Here is a 20,770-nt window from a genome sequence, read left to right as displayed (position 1 = left end):
ACAGTAAGGGGTGTTTGTCTTGACATTGTGTGTCAAGTTTAGAAGTATTTCAGGATTTTTATTGTCTGGTGGTTCTATGCCTTTTGCTTTCCACACTATTATTATACCTTCTCTATGGGCTTTTCATCATCCATGAAGCATGCATGTGTACAATTAACATACACGGTAGTGCCAAGCATCTGTGGGATTATCATGGGGTCTGCTCACCTCTAGTGTGCCTCTTCCTGGTTGCTCTGTGGATTAGCTGATCCAGGGCTGACACCACCTTTCCGCCTCTTGCTGCAGTTTACTTTTCTTCCTGGCTCTCAGCAAGGCAAGATGCTCTGTGTTCATGGTTTAGCCCTCCAGCTAAGTCACATATATACTCCCCTTCTGAGGTATCAAAGTCCCTTCTTACAAACAGGCTCAGGCAGTCTTCCCATTCACTGCCCAGCCGGGTACCAGTTCCCCAGTGGCTGGTAAGGGAACCCAGGCCTAACCTCTTCTCCAAGTTCCAGTTCAAGGACCCTCTTAGCAGCAGCCAATGTCTGTTCCATTCTGAACCTTACTGCCTTTTTCCTGAACCTTTCCTAGCCTTCTAGCTCCCCCCAACCCTCCTGGGTTTGCCAGCCCCAAAACTCCCTCCTCCCAGGGAGTAACTGTAGGCTACTTTGGCTCTGCCGCCCCCCAAACCCGCCTCCCTTCTCCCAGGGAATGACTGCAGACTAATTCACTGCAGTCTCTTCTCTGCTTCCAATTTCCTGTCTTCATAAACCCAGCCCAGCTCATTCCTCCTCAGCTAGGCTCCCTTCATTGTTCAGTCAGGGGATTACTTAAACCACCAGATTCCCCTCAGCTGTGGCCTGTCTCATTAATTGTCCCCTTTCTTAGCTTAATTAACCCCTTCAGGACAAATGTGGGGTGAACACATCACAGGGATGTTTGAACGTGCAAGGAATACAGGAGCAGGCTCCAATGCACACGGGTTCTCAAACTGGGGGTTGTGAGGTTAGTATGTGGGGTTTGCGAGCTGTCAGCCCAGGCGTGACAGGTCTTGAGCTGTCAGTTTGGGCAGTTGGGACTTGGGCTGTCAGCCCCGCAATGTACCCTACATGTCCCATGAAAAAAGACGGTTACTCACCGTTGTAACTGTTGTTCTTCGAGATGTGTTGCTCATATCCATTCCATTAGGGTGTGCGCGCGCCGCGTGCACGATCGTCGGAAGATTTTTACCCTAGCAACACCGGCGGGTCGGCTGTGGAGCCCCCTAGAGTGGCGCCTTCATGGCGCTGAATATATACCCCAGCCGACCCGGCGCCCCCTCAGTTCCTTCTTGCCGGCTACTCCGACAGTGGGGACGGGGGGCGGGTTTGGAATGGATATGAGCAACACATCTCGAAGAACAACAGTTACAACGGTGAGTAACCGTCTTTTCTTCTTCGAGTGCTTGCTCATATCCATTCCATTAGGTGACTCCCAAGCCCAACTTAGGTGGTGGGGTCGGAGTGAGACATTGCTGTGTGCAAAACCGCTGATCCGAAAGCAGCATCGTCTCTGGACTGCTGCACTAGTGCATAGTGAGCTGTAAATGTGTGGACTGATGACCAAACCGCTGCTCTACAAATGTCCTGAATCGGAACTTGTGCCAGGAAAGCCGTCGAGGAAGCCTGGGCCCTCGTGGAGTGCGCGGTGAGGTGCGGTGCTGAGACACCTGCCAGGTCATAGCAAGTCCGGATGCAAGACGTAATCCAGGAGGATAGGCGTTGTGAGGAGACCGGTGAGCCTTTCATTCGGTCGGCCACTGCAACGAAGAGTTGCGTCGTCTTTCTAAAGTGCTTTGTGCGGTCAATATAGAAGGCCAGGGCCCTTCGTACGTCCAGGGAATGCAAACGTTGATCCTGGCGAGTGGCATGTGGTTTGGGATGAAAGACCGGGAGAAAGATGTCCTGGTTGATATGAAAAGGAGAAACCACCTTAGGGAGAAAGGCAGGATGTGGACGAAGCTGCACTTTATCCTTATGGAAAACTGTATAAGGGGGCTCGGATGTAAGCGCCCTGAGTTCAGAAACGCGCCTTGCTGAGGTGATGGCTACAAGGAAGGCTGTCTTCCAGGATAGGTACAAAAGAGAACAGGTGGCCAGTGGCTCGAATGGAGGACCTGTGAGCTTGGAGAGAACCAGGTTGAGGTCCCACGTCTGAACGGGCTGACATTGTTGTGGGTACATCCGGTCTAAGCCCTTGAGGAATCTAACGACCATCGGGTTAGAGAATACCGAGGACGCGAGTTCCCCTGGGTGAAAGGCCGATATAGCGGCCAGGTGAACTCTAATTGAAGATATCGCCAACCCCTGCTGTTTTAGGGAGAGGAGATATTCCAAAGTAAGGGGAATGGGTGCCTGCAACGGGGATGTGGCTCGTTGTTCGCACCAACAGGAGAACCGCTTCCATTTGGCCAGGTACGTGGTCCGTGTTGAGGGCTTCCTACTGCTCAGTAGAATCTGTTGTACAGAGTGCGAGCATTGCTGCTCTGCCTGGGTGAACCATGGAGCAGCCACGCCGTGAGGTGGAGTGATTGGAGGTCGGGGTGACGCAACCGGCCGTGGTCCTGAGAGATGAGATCCGGATCCAACGGAAGCGGGATCGGTGTCTGAACCGAGAGCTCCAACAGTGTGGTGTACCAATGTTGTCTTGGCCACGCAGGAGCGATCAGAATTACCTGTGCCTGGTCTCTGCGCAGTTTGAGCAGTACCTTGTGGACCAGAGGAAACGGAGGGAAGGCATAAAACAGGTGGTCTTTCCAGGGAAGCAGAAAGGCGTCCGAGAGGGAGCCCGGAGCTCGACCTTGTAGGGAGCAGAACACGTGGCACTTCCTGTTGTCTCGAGATGCAAACAGGTCTATCTGGGGAAACCCCCACCTCTGGAAGATGGAATGTATAATGTCCGGACGGATGGACCACTCGTGCGTTTGGAAGGACCTGCTGAGTCGGTCCGCTAGAGTGTTCTGGACTCCAGGGAGGAACGATGCCGTGAGATGGATTGAGTGGGCGATGCAGAAGTCCCACAGGCGAATGGCCTCTTGGCATAGAATTGACGAACGTGCTCCTCCTTGCTTGTTGATGTAGAACATGGCCGTGGTGTTGTCGATGAGAACTAACACACAGCGGCCACGTAGGAGATTGAGGAATGCCTGGCACGCCAGGCGTACCGCCATCAGTTCCCGAACATTGATGTGTAGGGCTAACTGGGATGCAGTCCACAGGCCCTGGGTATGGTGTTCGTTGAGATGGGCGCCCCACCCCAGAGATGACGCGTCTGTGACCAGGTGCAGGGAGGGTTGTGGGGCGTGAAATGGCATCCCCTCGCAGACTACAGTGTGATCTAGCCACCAGGTGAGGGAGGCCAGGACCGAGTCCGGGACCGTGACCACCATGTTCAGGCTGTCCCGATGTGGACGGTATATTGATGACACCCAGGTTTGAAGCGGGCGAAGTCGAAGTCTGGCATGCCTGGTTACGTACGTGCAGGAAGCCATGTGACCCAGCAGGGTAAGGCACGACCTCACCGTGGTAGTTGGGAAGGCCTTGAGCCCTTGAATGAGGTTCGTGATGGTGCCAAATCAGTTGTCTGGCAGGATGGCTTGTGCACGTCTGGAGTCTAGAACTGCGCCGATGAATTCTATTCTCTGGGTAGGTTCTAGAGTGGATTTGTCCTTGTTGAGTAGGATGCCCAACTTGTTGAATGTGTGCACTATTCTGTGGACGTGAGCGTGAACTTGCTCCTTGGTGCGACCGCGCACCAGCCAGTCGTCTAGGTACGGGAACACCTGTATCCCTTGCCGACGAAGGTACGCTGCCACGACAGCCATACATTTCGTGAACACCCTTGGGGCCGAGGATAGGCCGAAGGGAAGGACTGTAAATTGGTAGTGCACCGTGTTTACCACGAATCGCAGGAAGCGTCTGTGAGGTGGGTAAATTGAGATGTGAAAGTATGCGTCTTTCATGTCGAGGGCGGCGAACCAGTCTCCAGGATCGAGGGAAGGGATAATGGCCCCCAAAGAGACCATGCGGAACTTCAACTTTACTACGAATTTGTTGAGTCCGCGCAAGTCCAAGATGGGCCGCAGACCTCCTTTGGACTTGGGGATCAGGAAGTAACGGGAATAAAATCCCCTGCCCCTTAAGTCTATCGGAACCTCCTCTATGGCCCCCATGGCCAGGAGCGTAGAAACCTCCTGTATAAGAAGTTGCTCGTGAGAAGGGTCCCTGAAGAGGGACGGGGAAAGGGGGTGGGAGGGGGGGATAGAAGAAAACTGGATAGCGTATCCCCTCTCCACCGTGCGGAGGACCCAACGGTCCGAAGTTATAAGGGACCAAGCACGGTGGAAGTGGGAGAGGCAATCCCGAAAGGAGGGAGCTGGATCCTGGGGGATGACTGGGGCGCCGTCCTCGACCGCACCTTCAAAAGTTCTGTCTAGGACCTGAAGGTGGTCTTGGTGGCCCTTGGTTCTGACCGGGTTGAGGGCCAGCCCATCTTCTCCTACCACCTCGCCCTCGCCTTCTGGCAGGGTCCTGTCTCTGACGAGGTGGAGGGGGGTAAAAACGTTGAGGCTGCGGCCTAAATGGTCTGCGCTGGGGACCCGCAACATGCATCCCCAAGGAGCGCATGATTGTCCTGGAGTCTTTGAGGCTCTGCAATCGAGAGTCCGTCTTCTCCGAGAACAGCCCCTGTCCTTCAAAGGGCAAATCCTGTAGGGTCTGCTGTAATTCAGGGGGCAAACCCGAAACTTGGAGCCAGGAGGTCCTGCGCATAGCGATACCTGCGGCCAGGGTCCTTGCGGCCGAGTCCGCTATGTCCAGGGAGGCCTGTAAGGAGGTCCGAGCCACCTTCTTACCCTCCTCAACCATGGCTCCAAACTCTTCCCTGGACTCTTGGGGAATCAACTCCTTAAACTTCCCCATAGAGTTCCAGGAGTTGAAATTGTAGCGGCTCAGTAGCGCCTGTTGATTCGCCGCTCTAAGTTGTAGCCCTCCGGCTGAGTAAACCTTACGGCCAAACAGATCAAGCCGCTTAGCCTCTTTTGATTTTGGCGCTGCAGCCTGCTGGCCGTGGCGCTCTCGTGCATTCACTGATTCCACCACCAGTGAACACGGTTGGGGGTGTGTGTACAAGTACCCATAGTCCTTAGATGGGACAAAGTATTTCCTTTCCACCCCTCTCGCTGTAGGTGGAATGGAGGCAGGAGTCTGCCATATCGTATCCGCGTTCGTTTGGATCGTGCGGATCAAGGGTAACGCCACCCTCGATGGGGCATCCGATCCAAGGATATTCACGATCGGGTCGTGCACCTCCACTATCTCCTCCGTCTGCAGGTCCATATTACGGGCCATCCTGCGCAGGAGATCCTGGTGAGCCCGAAGATCTATCGGAGGGGGACCCGTGCATGAAGTGCCCGCCACTGCCTCATCCGGAGAGGAGGAGGAGGACGCCTCCAGTGGTAGTGGATCCAAGGGGGGGTCCCGGTCCCCCTGGTCTTGGGTCGGAGCGTCACCTGCACTTGGGTCCACGGTGTCGGGTGGTGTGGACACAGAAGCCTCCATGCCTCCAGGCGGAGGCCGAGAGATGGTGGATTCTGGGGCCCTTCTGACCGAGTGACCCGAGCGAGAGGTCGATGGTAATGAAGCCCCTTGCTCCTGGTGATACGCCCACGGGGTCCAAAACGACCAGTGAGATGGTCCATGAGAGTGGTCCTCTGCCCTCTCCTGCCAATGGCCCAAGTCTCGTTCCTCGGCCTGCCCCTGAGGGGGGTATGCCGATCTCGACAGGTCCTCCGAGGAGCGAGACGCCGATCTTGACGGCCATGGCGGTGCCGCGAAAGATGAAACGATCCCCGTGGTCTGCGGTGCCGCACGGTGCCGGTCCGGAGATGATCTATCTCTGTGCGGTGCCGGCGATCGGTGCCGGGACCGCGACCGGTGCCGATGACCTCGTCGGTGCCGGGAGTCAGATCTGGACCTCGACGAGGACCTAGAGTATGCCCGGTGCCGGGAGCGGCCTCTCGACGTCGAGCGTCGAGCGTGGCGGTGCCGAGAACTACGTCTCGACGTTGATCGGTGCCGACGATCATAGCGGTGCCGAGACGTAGACCGGTGCCGCGACGAAGATCTTGGCCGCGAGTACGACCGGTGCCGAGACGATATTCGGTGCCGGGACTGCGAGCGGCGTGGGGACCTGCTTCGGGACCTGGATCGGCGCCGAGGTTCCAGCCCTTGTGATGGAGGGCGCATCAAGGCAGGTTTCCCTCTTGACTGTACCGGGCGAGTCAACGGTACAGTCGGTGCCGGTGGTTGAGGCGGTGCCGGCTCCGTGAGAGCTATCAAGTCTCTCGCCGCCGCGAAGGTCTCTGGAGTCGACGGGAGACACTGTATCACCGCCGGCCTCGGTGGAGACGCTATTTGTACCGGACTCGACGGCCTCGGCGCCGGAGTCGATGGTGCTGGAGGCGCCTGTTTCCGTTGCTCCACCGGCGGACGCGGCTCTACCCCCGGCACTGGGGGAGCCGGCGTCTTCGGCACGGACGTCCCCGTCTTATGGGCTTTTTTATGCCCTGGGGATAATGACCGGCGCCGCGGCACTTGCTGTGTTTGCGGTGCCGACGAGGTCCGGTGCCGGGGAGGCTTGTCTGACGCCACTCGCGTGGTCGTCATAGCCGGTGCCGCCGGGGCACTGCGCACCGAAGTGCTAGGCGTCGGAGTCTGGCCCGTGGAAGGAGTGTCCGGGCTAAGTGCCGCCTCCATTAGGAGTTGCCTGAGCCGAAAGTCCCGCTCCTTCTTGGTTCTTGGTTTGAAGGCCTTACAGATCTTGCATTTGTCTGTTTGGTGGGACTCTCCCAGGCACTTCAAACAGGAGTCGTGCGGGTCGCTCGTTGGCATAGGCTTAGCGCAGGAGGCGCACTGCTTGAAGCCGGGAGCGTTGGGCATGAGCCCGGGCCCGCGGCCGGGGGAGAAAGGGGGAGACGACCCCCTTAACCCCCTGAACTACAATAACAACTATAACAACTTTAAAACTATTTAACTATAAACACTAGAACTACAACTATAACTATAACTTTGAATGACTAAGTAAGCTAGGGAGAGTGGAGGACAGCTATGCCGCGCTCCACAGTTCCAACGACCGTCAGGGGCGGTAAGAAGGAACTGAGGGGGCGCCGGGTCGGCTGGGGTATATATTCAGCGCCATGAAGGCGCCACTCTAGGGGGCTCCACAGCCGACCCGCCGGTGTTGCTAGGGTAAAAATCTTCCGACGATCGTGCACGCGGCGCGCGCACACCCTAATGGAATGGATATGAGCAAGCACTCGAAGAAGAATCCCAGTTCCTCATGGTTAAGATTGGCCGAGTGTGACAGTATATATTCACACCCTACACACCATTGTAATAACGTTTTTACAAAGTATGCCTTGTAAGGTATCATGTGAACTGAGGGCAGTGGTAGTTGATGAGGGCTGGGCAACTGAACTGAGGGGGATCTGGGTGGGGACAGAACTGAGGGTTGGGGTACAGGATTAATTGCTTGGCAGGAGACGGGCGGGGGGGGGGGGAGGAGATGATTTTGGCTCCTGCTGCGGGAGCATTCATGTTATCCAGTAGATGTGGAAAAGTGGAAAACACTAATTGTTCAAAAATCAAGAGACTGGCCTAAAAAACCCACAATATACATATTTTTAATGTCATGATTTTTTGGGCCAATCTCAGGATTTTTGGGGGTCTGACTCACAATTTTTGATCCCTTAAAGCTGGCAATACTGATGTGTCCATGCTGTCACCAACTCCTGTGATTTTTATTAAGAGAGTCTCATAATATTTGAGATCAGAGGGGTAGCCATGTTAGTCTGGATCTGTAAGAAGCAACAGAGAGTCCTGTGGCACCTTTAAGACTAACAGATGTATTGCCTGTGTCTGATGAAGTGGGTATTCACCCACAAAAGCTTATGCTCCAATACATCTGTTAGTCTTAAAGGTGCCAAAGGACATAATATTTGATATTCTCCTCAAGGCTGTAACTCCTGGAAGCATTTGGTTTGAGGAGAGACTCTCCTTTCATTAAAAAAGTTCTAGCCATGATGGTTACACAGGATAGCTTGAGAACATGAATGAACATGCATCATAAAGCCTCAGAAACAAGCAGGAATGAAAAAAAATCCCTAAATCTTTCTTTTCTGGTTTGGTTTAAAAATCGTGAGATTTAAAAATCTCATGATTCTTTGGGGGCCTGACTCATTATGTTTGAATGCTTGCGGTTGGTAATACTGTATCTAAGATTACGCAGTAGGTTTTTTTCCTGTCTGTGTACATAGGTAGCTTTTTATTGATCTAGTTATAAATTCATTTAGAGGTGTCAGGATGCTCCAATGATGTGTATTTAGACTGATAAATAAGATTTCCAGGACTTTATTATGCAAAACAAGGTAACATAATAAAATGATCTTAGCATGAGTTGATAACATGTAACATAGGAAGAAAGGTCTAATGTCAATGGAAAAGTTATTTTATTATAACAGAACTAATGCTAATTTCTGATAATGTATTACCAAAGGGTTTGAAAAGAAAACACATATACAGTTCCTGGTGGAGGAAGGAAATATAGTAGAGTTTTCCAGCTGCTGCTGGAGTAGCCATCTATACATTTTCTGACATGCTGTGGTCTTTTCACAGTTACTGATTGCCAGGCAACCACAGTTGATTTTGATTCAAGGTCCATTCCAGTGAAGAGAAAAAAATCCTAACAGGCTCCTAGATATTGTGGGATTGAACAAATACTTTGTTTGAGAATAGGCTGTTAAAGGAGAATTGCGAAGAAATGGCAGATTTGGGAAGTTATAAATGGGGGAAAGGAAATATAAACAGCAATTATTAATTCAGATCTTTTACTTCACAATATACAATATCAAATGCAGCCATGTTCTAATCAAAAGCAGGAGAAAGTATTTGCACCAGAAATCTTACACAGCAATCTCCCTTATGCAGATATCAAAAGAAATTAAAGAAAGAGAGAAGGAGCTTTTGAGTCAGAGGTAATTCTGGTGCTAGATTACAAGTCTGCATAAACAATCAATCAATTTAGCAAGAATGTTTTGGTGATAGCGAGAGCTGAAAATAATCTGCTACAGTGAATAAACTCTGAACCAGAGAAGAAGAGTATTGCAGTAGAATGTTGATTACCTTAATGTAAGAATATATCAGAATGGTTGGTTAGTTAAGCACCCATAGGGTGAAGAGTCAAACCCTGCCCCATCCATACATTTGAACAAAAAGGACATTTTCCTATCTGTACATTCGTTTTTAACCAGTCTAGATCAATGGGTCTCCCTCTGCTGTTTGTACTTGCCACCCAGCTGTTCCCCCACCCCCACCCCCCACCCTGGTTTCTGCACATTCTTCAGTTGATTTCTTCTTCTGAGAAACCTCAATTAGATATAGAAACAGATCTATAGAATATAGACTGAGTTTTTCAATATTCCTCTAAATAATAAGTCTAACAGCTAATGAACTAACAGCATCCAGATATAAAGGCCTGTGGGGGTTCTAGATTAAATCTAGTTTCTGTAACAAATCATTCAATATAGATTGTAAAAATAAATAAATAAAATTTAAAAAAAGTCTTCCCTTTCCAATTCCTACTCCTTTAACACCCGCTACTTAGGTCCCAGGGAGGGACAGGTCTTACACTTGGAAGTATAATCTTTCTAGGCCCTTAAGGAAATGGATAGACAGTGAAAAAAAACAAACAAAAAAAACTTACTGCTTGTCCAGCTGAGGGTGGAAAGCCGATATTGCTGCAAGGCGAACCCTGATCGAGGAGACAGCTAAACCTTGCTGTTTCAATGTAGTAAGTACTCGAGGATGTCCTGCAGTGAGAAGACTCCGCATTGGGAAGCAGAGAGAGAGAACTGCTTCCACTTTGAGAGGGGTAAGTAGCCCTGATGAAGAGCTTCCTGCTACCTAACAGGACCTGATGAACCTGCTCTGAGCAAACCAGCTCTCTGGGATTTAGCCATAGAGCTTCCAGCTTGTCAGGTGAAGGGATCTGAGGTTCCGGTGGAGTAGCTGACCATGGTCCTGAGAGATATTACCTAAAGAGCAGAAGTTTGTCCCTTGAGCATGCCAGTTTACAACCCAAAATTCAAAATCTGCCTGAAAAATTCTAAGATGGAGGTGATTGGAGTTGTAGTGAGGGGAGATTTTCTATCAGAGCACAATCAAACTCTCCCTCACCCCATCCCAGGCTTTTGGGAAGTGACTAGATGCCTAGTAGATATGATGGTCCTGAAGTGTGGATTCTCAGTCTCCCAACCACTAGGGAATCTGGCCTAGGGCGAAGGCCTGGACCCTAAGTTAGAAGGGAGGGAGTAAGCCGGACAACCTGAGGCCTTGATGCACAGTGCTGGAGGCTGTAGTACCAAAGACCACAGAAGTCATGCTGGGGCAATGAGTACTTTGACTGCCTGAGTTTTAAAAGATTTTTCTTTATAAAGGACTCATGATTTCAGCTCTTTGCCAATCCTATAGAGAAGGTATTTATGACAGGAGCTTCCAGCTCCTTGAATCTGTTGCAGAATTTGGGAAACGAACAGATTCATTGCTCAGAGTCCCCCGGTATGTGGTTCTTTGGCAAGCCAATTTGCCTGGGTATAGAGTGCCTCTGCTTTGAACAGCTTTGATGGCAGTTGATAAAGAAAAGTTGCCAATGGTGAAGATGACTCGCTTCTAGGCTGAGGGTCTTTCTGCTGATCGTGCTCTACTAGTTAATGTACGCTACCACAGACATCAGTTCAAATTAAAACTGATTGGGTTTAAATCTAATGCTGGAATGCCAACCAGCACAGCTAGCAGCTCAAAGACTCTTTTTGCTGACGTCCCAGTTTTGAGCCTCTTGGATCCACAAACATTGGGCTGAACTGCTTAGGTACAATGGGATACAGAGTAAAGAAGGCTATTTGGATTTTAAATCCTAGCCAATTCACTCTCAATGTTTGCCTCGGTTCATATTTAAAAACCATCAAAGCACCAGAACTTTAAACTTATAGACTAAACTATGAATCAGAACCCTGGCAAAATGACTCACATAGAAAAAACAGTAAAAACCTCCAATGTTTATGCCATTGATAACTGGAAAATATTCTTGAGATCCACAGAATTGTAAATAGCGTAAGTACTATTTGGCTACAAAATGAAGCTTACAGACCAAACAAAAGGTCTGTGCACTATTAGGGCCCAGTGATGTGGCTTCAAGAAATTGTGTCTCCAATCTTTCAGAAATTATGTTGCTTTCTTAATTAAGAAGTCTGCTTTCCCTATTGCTCAATGCCTCTGTAATTACAACGAAATAGGAGTTTTTCAGGGTATTTCAGACCTTTCATATTTCAAAGGATTCTGCACTTGATAGACGCAGAGATTAAACACTAATAAAATAAAGGTAAGTACATGAAGATATGATAATCCTCAATTGGATCTAACAGATGAGGAAAGGGAGCTGCAGTATAACACTCACACCAGTATTAAAAAAATTGACATGCATTATATCCTTAAAGCAAAGATGAAGAGGGAAAATTTGGACAGCATACCATGGGCTTAGGAAAGGGGCTTCTATAAGAGCTCTTCATGTGCCATTCACCATTGTTTGAAGATCTCGGATCACTTGCCATGATCCTAAATAGCCTTGTAAAAGGAATTCACTCACTGCGGGAGCATCTCCTCATAGCCAGGTGTGGCATAGAAGCAGTCTTCCACTCAGATGCCCCCGGTGACAGTCACTCCTTCACTGCGATGGTCTCTCTTCAGTAATTTGGGCCACCAGCCAGGTCACAATTTAATCCACTTCTTCTGTGGTAACAAAACACCCACACAAAAACAGTCCAATGTCCTCACCAGAGGATCTTTGGCCCCAACTCTCGGCCTCTGTTCCTCAGACCCTTGCCTTGGGGCTTTCTAGTGTCCTTGTCCCTTTTTCCAGACTCATGCCACCTTGCCAGTGGCAAGTAGGAGAAGCCAGGCCTTCCAACTGCCGTGGGTTCCACCCCAAGGACCTTGTAACCAGCAACCAAGGTTGGTGCAGTCCCACTCCCCACTGCAGTCTCCCTGGGCTCCTTCCTACCCAGACTTTCTCAAGCTCTCTTCCCTGCAGATTCCCTAGGTTGACACTTCTTTCAGGGCTAGAATCCCTGAACTTATTTGTCCTCTCCTTCCCCTGGGCTTTCTCCTCCCCACCTCTCTGTTGGCAAAGAGGGACTGCAGACACTCTCCCTGCAGCTCCTTCTTGCTACAAACTTACTCTCTTTACAATAACTAGCCTGCTCCTACCCAGATGGGCTTCATGCCCCAGGTAAGCATAGCTCTCCCCTCAGGTGCAGCTAGGTAACACAACTGGCCCCTCAGGTCCACATTAACCCATTCAGGGCCTGAGTGGCGTGCATACCTCATCATTTGCCTGTATTCTAAATTTATGCTGGAAGTTGCCCAGAGTAATCTTTAATGAGCCAGTGCTACATAACGTACACATTCTCAGGCATCCTGTAATGTAAACCACATATGTAGCACTGGGAATAGCATTCATAACCTTTGGCTCCCAAAGCACAGGCCTATGCCCTGTAACGTAGCTTCTTTAGGTTGTGACACACAAGACTTCCCTTCCAATAAGCAGTGTTTAAAAGCTTTGACAGCAGGATTGAAAAACAAAACTTGTGTCTTACCTGATAATTGTCTCTAAGTCTCCAACTCTGCCCGAGATGCAATAGATGTATCCATTCTCCCCTCCACGTAGATTGGGAAGCACAACCAGACAAATTTGGGGCTCAGACATGCTTCTTTAGATCCTTTCTTGAATTCATCCAGAGCTATAACAACACTAAATAAATAAATGATGGTGTTTATGATTTCACAGAGCAGAGCATTTGAAGATCTATCCAGCTATTCCATCAGCAATGCAAGTTGAACAGAAAATATGCACGTGGGCCAAACCTGCACATTAGAAAAAAAAAATAATTAAATAATGCAAATCTCTCTCCAGCGTATGCCTGGCTGACATTCCTACTTTGTGATTTAAAGCAGTAGCTACACAGATGGAGGGGATTCTGCAGGCTGAACTCTTCCCGAGGTGCTGCTTAGGTCTCTTCACCTACTCATGTGTTTTAGCAGCCATTTGGGAGCCTGCCTAACATATCCATGGAGGTTTCTCAGAAATGTAACACCCACACCCCATACCAAAAGATCATTTAGAAACTTAATGCCATCCGCCCCTCTTAAGAATAAATTACAATAATTGGACTTTGAAATACAGAAGATTTAGATCTGAGGGAAATGGAGGATCTGTCAATGGTTTAAGGCCACCCAAGATTAAATGGTTGGTATGGTTCTGCCTCTCAATCCGACTAGATACAGAGTAACCACAGTGGGGCTGGTAGACATGAGTAAGCTGTAGGAGTGGCAAGTGATGCACTAATAAGAGATGATGTGACTAAAATGGAAAAGCAGAAAATATAGCAGTCTATGGAAAAACAAAGTATAGCACAGAATGTCAACCAAAGATTTCACATAATAGTGTACAGATAGCACAGAGCAGAGTGGAAGGGCAATGCAGAATTATCAGTTAAAGACCTTTGGCTCTAGAGTTAGTTATCCACTTTTATGCAGAAGAGTCAATCTATTGAGACTAAAGCTGGAGTCAAAACACTATTTATGTTATGTCAATCCTCATCTTAAATTACTGGGTGTTTTTTATTTTCAGTTTATCACTGGGATGGGCGGAGTAACTTCTGATCACATAGTTGTGTGATCTGTTTCAGGATCATAAGGAATGCCCCACATACACATGGGAAGAGTCCATTTTTAAAATATCAGATGTAGCAAAGAACTTGAAACATGGATATTTTCTAAAGTCATTTGTTTTTCTACAAATTACCTCCCACAAGGTTTAGCACAGGGGTAGGCAACTTATGGCACATGTGCCAAAGGCAGCACACAAACTGATTTTCAGTGGCACTCACTGCATGGGTCCTGGCCACTGGTCTGGGGGGGGGGGGGGGGCTCTGCATTTTAATTTAATTTTAAATCATAGAATATCAGGATTGGAAGGGACCTCAGGAGGTCATCTAGTCCATCCCCTTGCTCAAAGCAGGACCAATCCCCAGGCAGATTTTTGACCTTGGCCCCCTCTAGGATTGAACTCACAACCCTGGGTTTAGCAAGCCAATGCTCAAACCACTGAGCTATCCCTGCTCCACCCCTTCTTGAACTGCTTCTTAAACATTTAAAAACCTTATTTACTTTACATACAACAATAGTTTAGTTATATATTATAGACTTATAGAAAGACCTTCTAAAAACGTTAACATTATTACTGGCAAGCAAAACCTTAAAATTAGAGTGAATAAATGAAGACTCGGCACACCACTTCTGAAAGGTTGCCGACCCCTGGTTTAGCAAGAAGAGGTGTTAGAAAAAATATCATTAAAATAAGAAACAAGCCTTGTAAATCCTCAGGAGCCTGCATAGAATGTGAAGTTCAGGAAGACACAGATCTTGCACCACAGTTCCAGAGATGGAGAGCCTGGCCTTCTTGGGTACAGCTGGGGAATGACTGGCAGATACTGCACCTGGATGCAATGTGGGCTTCTCCCAAGCAGTACAGGCAGCTTTGATGTTCATCGCTGACAGAGAAGGAACATGAGCAAGAGGCACAGATTTTAAAGCCTGGGGTCTTCGGCATAGTCCGCATGGGTGTGGGGGGTAACACGGAAAACAAAAACAACCAACACAAACCACCTAAACTATTTACCTTACTCAGTAAAACAACTATAAAACAGCTAAAAACACTATAAATTGCAAAATTCTAAAACTAGGTACAATAATTTTTTTTTAAAAGGCGAGTCACAGATTAGGACACTGAAAGTTCTGATCCGAACCATGCGGTGGTGAGACGGAACTGGAGATGCAATCAGTCCACCCGATCCTTTATCGCCTCAGACGAAATCATGAGGCGATCCAGGGTGCATGCATAGACCAATGGATGCTACATTCAAATTCCCCAGCTGAGGATGTATTGTGCACATTCGTAAAACCCTCAGTGGAACACAACAGGGACCATCACTCAAAGAAATTTTGTTTACTGGCTGGTTAACTTGTTTCATTATAAAATAAGAACTCTGTATGGAAAAGAATCAGGCTTTTTTCTACACTACAAGAATGGTATGAGTACGAGAACAAACAGCTTACATAAGTTCTACCCTTCTAAAAAATATTCAAACTTTTTTTAAAACAATCAGTAAGGAAGGTAAACAAAGGAACAATAGTCTTCCTCTGAAGTAATATATTAAAAATATTTCTTATTTTTGCTTCTAAATACTTCAGATGTTTCTTGGTAACTGAAGCAGCAAGAAAACAGAAAGCTTTGTTATTCTGGATTTTGAAAGGTTCATAAAAGAACAGGCATTGAAGTATCTTCAAAAAGTATGTATCTACCTAGTGGCTGGCTTTCCCCTCTTTTTGCATTTAAAACTGTAGGATCATGCATTGGTACAGTACATTGATTTGTTTCAGGAAAAAAGTCTGAAGTTCTCAGTTGTCCTGGTCCCAATCAAAATTAAACTCTGATACAAGGACCATCTCTGGATTTGTACAACACAACACAGACAGCCCCAATCCTGAATAGGGCCTCTTGCTGCTACTGAAATACATGGCTAATGTGATGCAGCTGTGGCACAAGTGCCAACTTCCAACTCTGATGATGAACCAGATTCATCTGAGCAAGGAAGTGCAGCTCCTGTTGGTGCCGGGGTCCGGAGAGGATGGCATTGGGGAAATCACTGCTGGCTTGCCTTTCAGCAACACTGTACAAGGGTACTAGAGTGCCCAACTCCAGTAGTCTGCAAATCCTCGTGAATGACCATCCAAAGCAGGTTAAACGATTCTTGATTCGCCAGCAATGCTGGTACTGAAACTTGGCAGATTGCGTGACATGGCATATGGCCTCAGGTGTTGAATGCATTGGGATAGTCTCTTGCTGTTGCTGAGCTAATGATGACGGCACGGCTGAGCCAAATGGTTTCACCTTAGCGGTTGATCTCAACAAGGCAGATACAAGGGCCAGAGTCAGCTACCCTGTCTGAGGTGCTATTTATCAGCGTCGAATGCACTCTACCCTCCTTTCCAGTATGTTTGCTGGACTTCAGTGCTGGGGACCCCAATGTTCAGGATGCTGTGTTCTTTGATGCCGTCTTCCGGTGCCACCTCTTCTGTACTGGAAAAGATTGATGTCGAGCCTCTACCAAGACTGGAGGAGTGCTCCTACTCAAAGCAAACATGCTCAGTGCATGCCCAGAACAAGGAGGCTCTGAGGATGGCATAGGGTTGCTTCCATCAGAAAGTGCTTCAGCACGATCTCCCTGTCCTTTTTAGTTCTCAGTTTAAAGTTCCTGCAGATTTAGCACCTGTCCCAGATCTGAGTTTCTCCTAGGCACCTGGAGTGTGTCATTAACCAGCACTGGCTTCTTGCCTCCATTGCAAGTCTGGAGTCTGAGGCAAGCCCCAGCACCAGTACCCAAACAGAGGGAACTCAAGAGTACACAAAGTACTCCAGTAAAAGAAAACCTAATATTAAAAATATCCTCATACTCAACTAATAACACTAAGAACAAGGTAAAACTTGCAGCAGTAAGGTAGAATGCTCCAATAACAGTCATGGGCAGTAAACAGGAACTAAAGGGGGTTGGCTCTGCCCTTTAAACCATCACACACAAAAGCACGAGGCAGCAGAGGTTGCGTGTGCCACCGTCAGGTACTGCAGATGGAAAAGTCTCCGATGCTAGTGCACTGGGTACGCACATTCCCGAAGTGGAATGGACATATACAATCACTCAAAGAAGAAGCAGTCATACAAAGAAGAAGTACATCTGGAAAAATGAATGAGAAAAAAATCATTCTATGAACAGGAGCTTTTAAATACCTTGTTCTAGCTACAATATTGCAGAAGAAAAAAAAAATGTGTGAATGTCAAGAATGCTGATAAACTAGAGTATTTAGATTAAACATTTATTTTTTCATATAGTCACAAAATCTTCACAAAAGTACTGAAACTCAAAAAGGAACTAGACTTGAATCAAATACAGAGATGAAATATACAAGACAAATGAGCAGGCAAACTAAAAGGTCTTGAAAGTATTTTACTTCAGATTGAAAAATGAACAGTTCAACTGTTCTGTTTAAATAAAGATTTGCAAGATATACAGTATTTTATGAATACAATGCTGGTCATCTGAGGCAATGTAAAATACACCTCAATTTTTCCTTCATGCTTCTTTTCTCTTTTAGAAAGATACTGTTTACCAAAAAGAAACTTGCAGTCCTGGAAAAGCTATTTTCCATTAAATTTATGAAAACCATAAATTGAGGCAATCCTAAAATTCCCAACGGAATCAAGATTATCTTCCCGCTACCACCACCTTAAAATTATCACATGCTTATTGGAACACTAATATCTGCACCCTAAGAGTTCATCTGCTTTCAACAATGAGGGTGATTCTTTTTAAAAACACTTCAGTGTGGTAAATGCGATACAGATCTTTGCAAGTATTAAGTGTTTGGAACAGTTTTGCTAATAGCAGCTAACAATACTGGATTAATATAATTTATAAATAATTGTTCCCTAAGGTGAACATAAATCTACACATTCACAATAATCTAAAACAAAATAAATACTGTGATTATGCATAATGTGGTACAACGTGTACTAGTTTCTATGAACAAAAGCGCAACATCTCGTTAAAAATTATCTGATCAGAATAAAAATGTGAATCTAAAATTTAAAACATTGTCAAATTAACATCACTTTTTAAGCTCTTAATGTTTGTATGAGTAAATGTTATGGATTTCCATCTTTTGGAATATGTATTTTCCTTTTTGAAGTAAAACACCAATATGTTGTTGAAAATGTTTATTTCAGTGATGACATTAGTTTGGGTCTTGTTTTAGCATTATTTTATTTAAAAAGTCATTGCACTGATCACTGCCCATTAAAGGTCAGGTTGGTCTGCAATGTTTTGTATGTGTATATAAAAAAAGTAGTTCTAAAAGCCAACAGTACTTTTTATAAAAACATCTCCAAGACAGCTGCATTAAATGCATGCAGGTATGCTGAACACAAACTCTTTCCTCTTTAAAGAAAAAAATGTTAAAGTAAATGCTACTTATCAGTCTATCATTAAAGTGCCCCCAACTTCTTTTTCAAAGTATACATGTGAATGTAATCATACATTTAATTTACTTTCATGGCATTAATTTATTGCAACCAAAATTTAATGTGTAACTGAACCAGACAGTATTAAAACTTTTGATTAAAGGTAACAAATTCAATGAAGTAGTACTAGGAGGCTATGGAAGGTTTGGGTCTTTAAGGCAATACAAACTATATTTCTATTATTTGAAGACTAATTTTTATTAGTGTCAATATAAAAATGCATAAAAGGGAAATGAGAAAAAATATTTTAATAGGAAAATTTACTTATAGCTTTAACAGTTATTCTTTCCCACATGAGTTTAGCAAAAATATATTAAAAAAAAAAAAAAAAAAAAAAAGACAAAAAAGTGACTTTGAGGGAAAAAAAGGCACAAACAAAAGGCATGGGATTGGAGCAGCCCAGGAATGCAAACATTTGTAACAAATGGAGTTGGCTTTTACTGCAACAAAAAGGACAAAAATCCCAAAGTGGCTTTTCTTCTTTAAAAATGGGAGACTGCTGGCGGGGTGGTGGGAAAAGGATGACAGACCAACTGAAAACCTCCCTGGAACTCTAGAAAATAAGGTAAAGGTTATTTGTCAGAGTTGACCAAAAGGTCAGTGTTTACACAAAAGTACATGTACACTTTATACAAATGAGACTTCATTTGCCACCATAAACCTTTTTCTTTCTAGAGGAACAACTTCTGAAGATCATAAATGTTCTATTAAGTCATTTCAATGTGAAGGAAAAGCAATTCTGAGCAATATAACTAGTAGTGTCTTTATATAGATGTTAAGATGACAATTCAGATTATTTTCCAAACTAATCCTGAGAAAAATTCTGTTTACAATTTAAACAGTAATGTTATGTAAAAAGTATTAACAAATCCACTATTACAAATGTCAATTTTCCTATATGGTCATCTATATATACACACACACAATAAAATGGTATATGCAAAAATAATAAAAAAATCATGCATGAATTACTTTTTCATCTTTAAAGGCTGGATTTCCCTCAAAATACAATTTTTCACCTTTTTTTCCTTTTTTTTGTGTTTTGTTTGTAATCTGCCAAACACACTGAATACTACCTCTACAGTTCAGCATGAGCTGATGGGAAATAAATTTATTTTACATTCAAGATTTTATATGCTAAATGACCCTGTTGTAGCATCTGACATCAAATGATCAGCCTTTTTTCCTCTTTTTGCAGTGATCAATCTTCATGATCCATTCCGTGGCGAGCTGGGAAAAAAATGCAGTTGCTAATCAATGTCTGAACAGTCTGAAGCTCCACAAGAGATCCAAGGAGTCACTATCAAACTATCCTGTAGCATGAGATCATTGCACACAGAAGAACAGTCATAAAATAGGCAACTATCTACAAAGGTCAGAAAGGGGCACGTCTCTCTTGTGTTTCCTCTTTTTGACATGGAAACACTGATGTGATTTGCTGCCTTGATGCTGTTTGTTTGTCACTGAGGTACCATGGTTTGAGTTTGTTGGACCCGGGAAGCCTTTGCTGGAGGAAGAGCGAAATAACCTTGCTGATCCATGCTGTAAAAGAAAAAGGACATGGTAAATCAACATCAGAGTAAATAGAATATGGCTGTTACAACACTTGTATTACTGGTTAAAAAAAATAAAAAAAAACACTACAACTTCAAGAGGCAGTGCATTTGAAAAGAGCTTGACATGAAGGGAAGAATCACATCTGTGCTTAGCCTGCAGCACAAGAAGTTCTTTCACTTCAGCAATCTCAGAAGAGACACAAACAAGATGCTGGGCTCCAGCCCTTAAATAATACAATTAAAAGAGACAGGATTACATAACTTAATTCAAGGTACAAAGTGAAGTATTAGTCCTGTGTTTTAAAAAGGATAAGACTGGTTTTACTTGTGTGCTACATGCAAGCCAGAATGGTAACAGTTGCACTACACCTTACTGAAACAGATTCAGAGTCAAGAAAAAGGGAGAGATGAGGAACACACAATGGTATTTCTTGCACAAGGAGAGGGCAACATTCACCCACATCTCAATGCACAGAAAGTGCTTTATGGTGCACCCTTTGAGATACATAGTTTGCAAAGTGTCTAATTTACTATTCGCTGGAAATCTTTAACAGATGTCTGTAAAAATATTTATATCTAAATAAGTAGAAAAATAGTTCTGAAACTCTACCATTCAGGAATAAAATTCCAGACTATTTTTAATATTTAAGCTGTTCTAACTATATTCCTGTAAAAAATGACACGTCACCATAAACTGAAGTTGTGCAAATCGAACACTGCTTTGAAATCATGATTTTCCAGACTACTGTAGTGTGTGTGTGTGCGCGGGGGGGGGGGGGGGGGGGGGGAGGGGGGGGATATTAGCCTTCTGGTGTTTGAGATGGTCAGTCAAATTATTTTTTATCATAATTTTTTTGGGGAGGCGGGATGAAAGTTTGATCTTTATGCTAAATTAATGAAATATGCATTTCTCCAATAAAAACTGAAACTCTTAATTTGGGAGGCAG

At 45.6% G+C, this 20,770-nt stretch overlaps 1 protein-coding gene across 2 annotated transcripts in view; it reads right to left on the bottom strand.

The window, feature by feature from the left end:
- Window positions 1–17,174: 17,174 nt before the first annotated feature.
- Window positions 17,175–20,770, bottom strand: part of TENT4B (terminal nucleotidyltransferase 4B) — a 56,849-nt gene continuing 53,253 nt past the window's right edge. For both annotated transcript variants that reach the window (XM_054048818.1, XM_054048819.1), the window contains one exon: window positions 17,175–19,809. In XM_054048818.1, coding sequence (XP_053904793.1) covers window positions 19,630–19,809 — 180 coding nt within the window. In that variant the 3' untranslated portion in view covers window positions 17,175–19,629. The remainder of the gene's footprint in view (window positions 19,810–20,770) is intronic.

Source organism: Malaclemys terrapin, chromosome 14 (assembly GCF_027887155.1).
Source record: "Malaclemys terrapin pileata isolate rMalTer1 chromosome 14, rMalTer1.hap1, whole genome shotgun sequence".
In the NCBI taxonomy this organism is placed as follows: domain Eukaryota; kingdom Metazoa; phylum Chordata; order Testudines; family Emydidae; genus Malaclemys; species Malaclemys terrapin.
The sequence above is the reverse complement of the archived record's forward strand: the minus strand, read 5'-3'. Positions and strand labels throughout refer to the sequence as shown.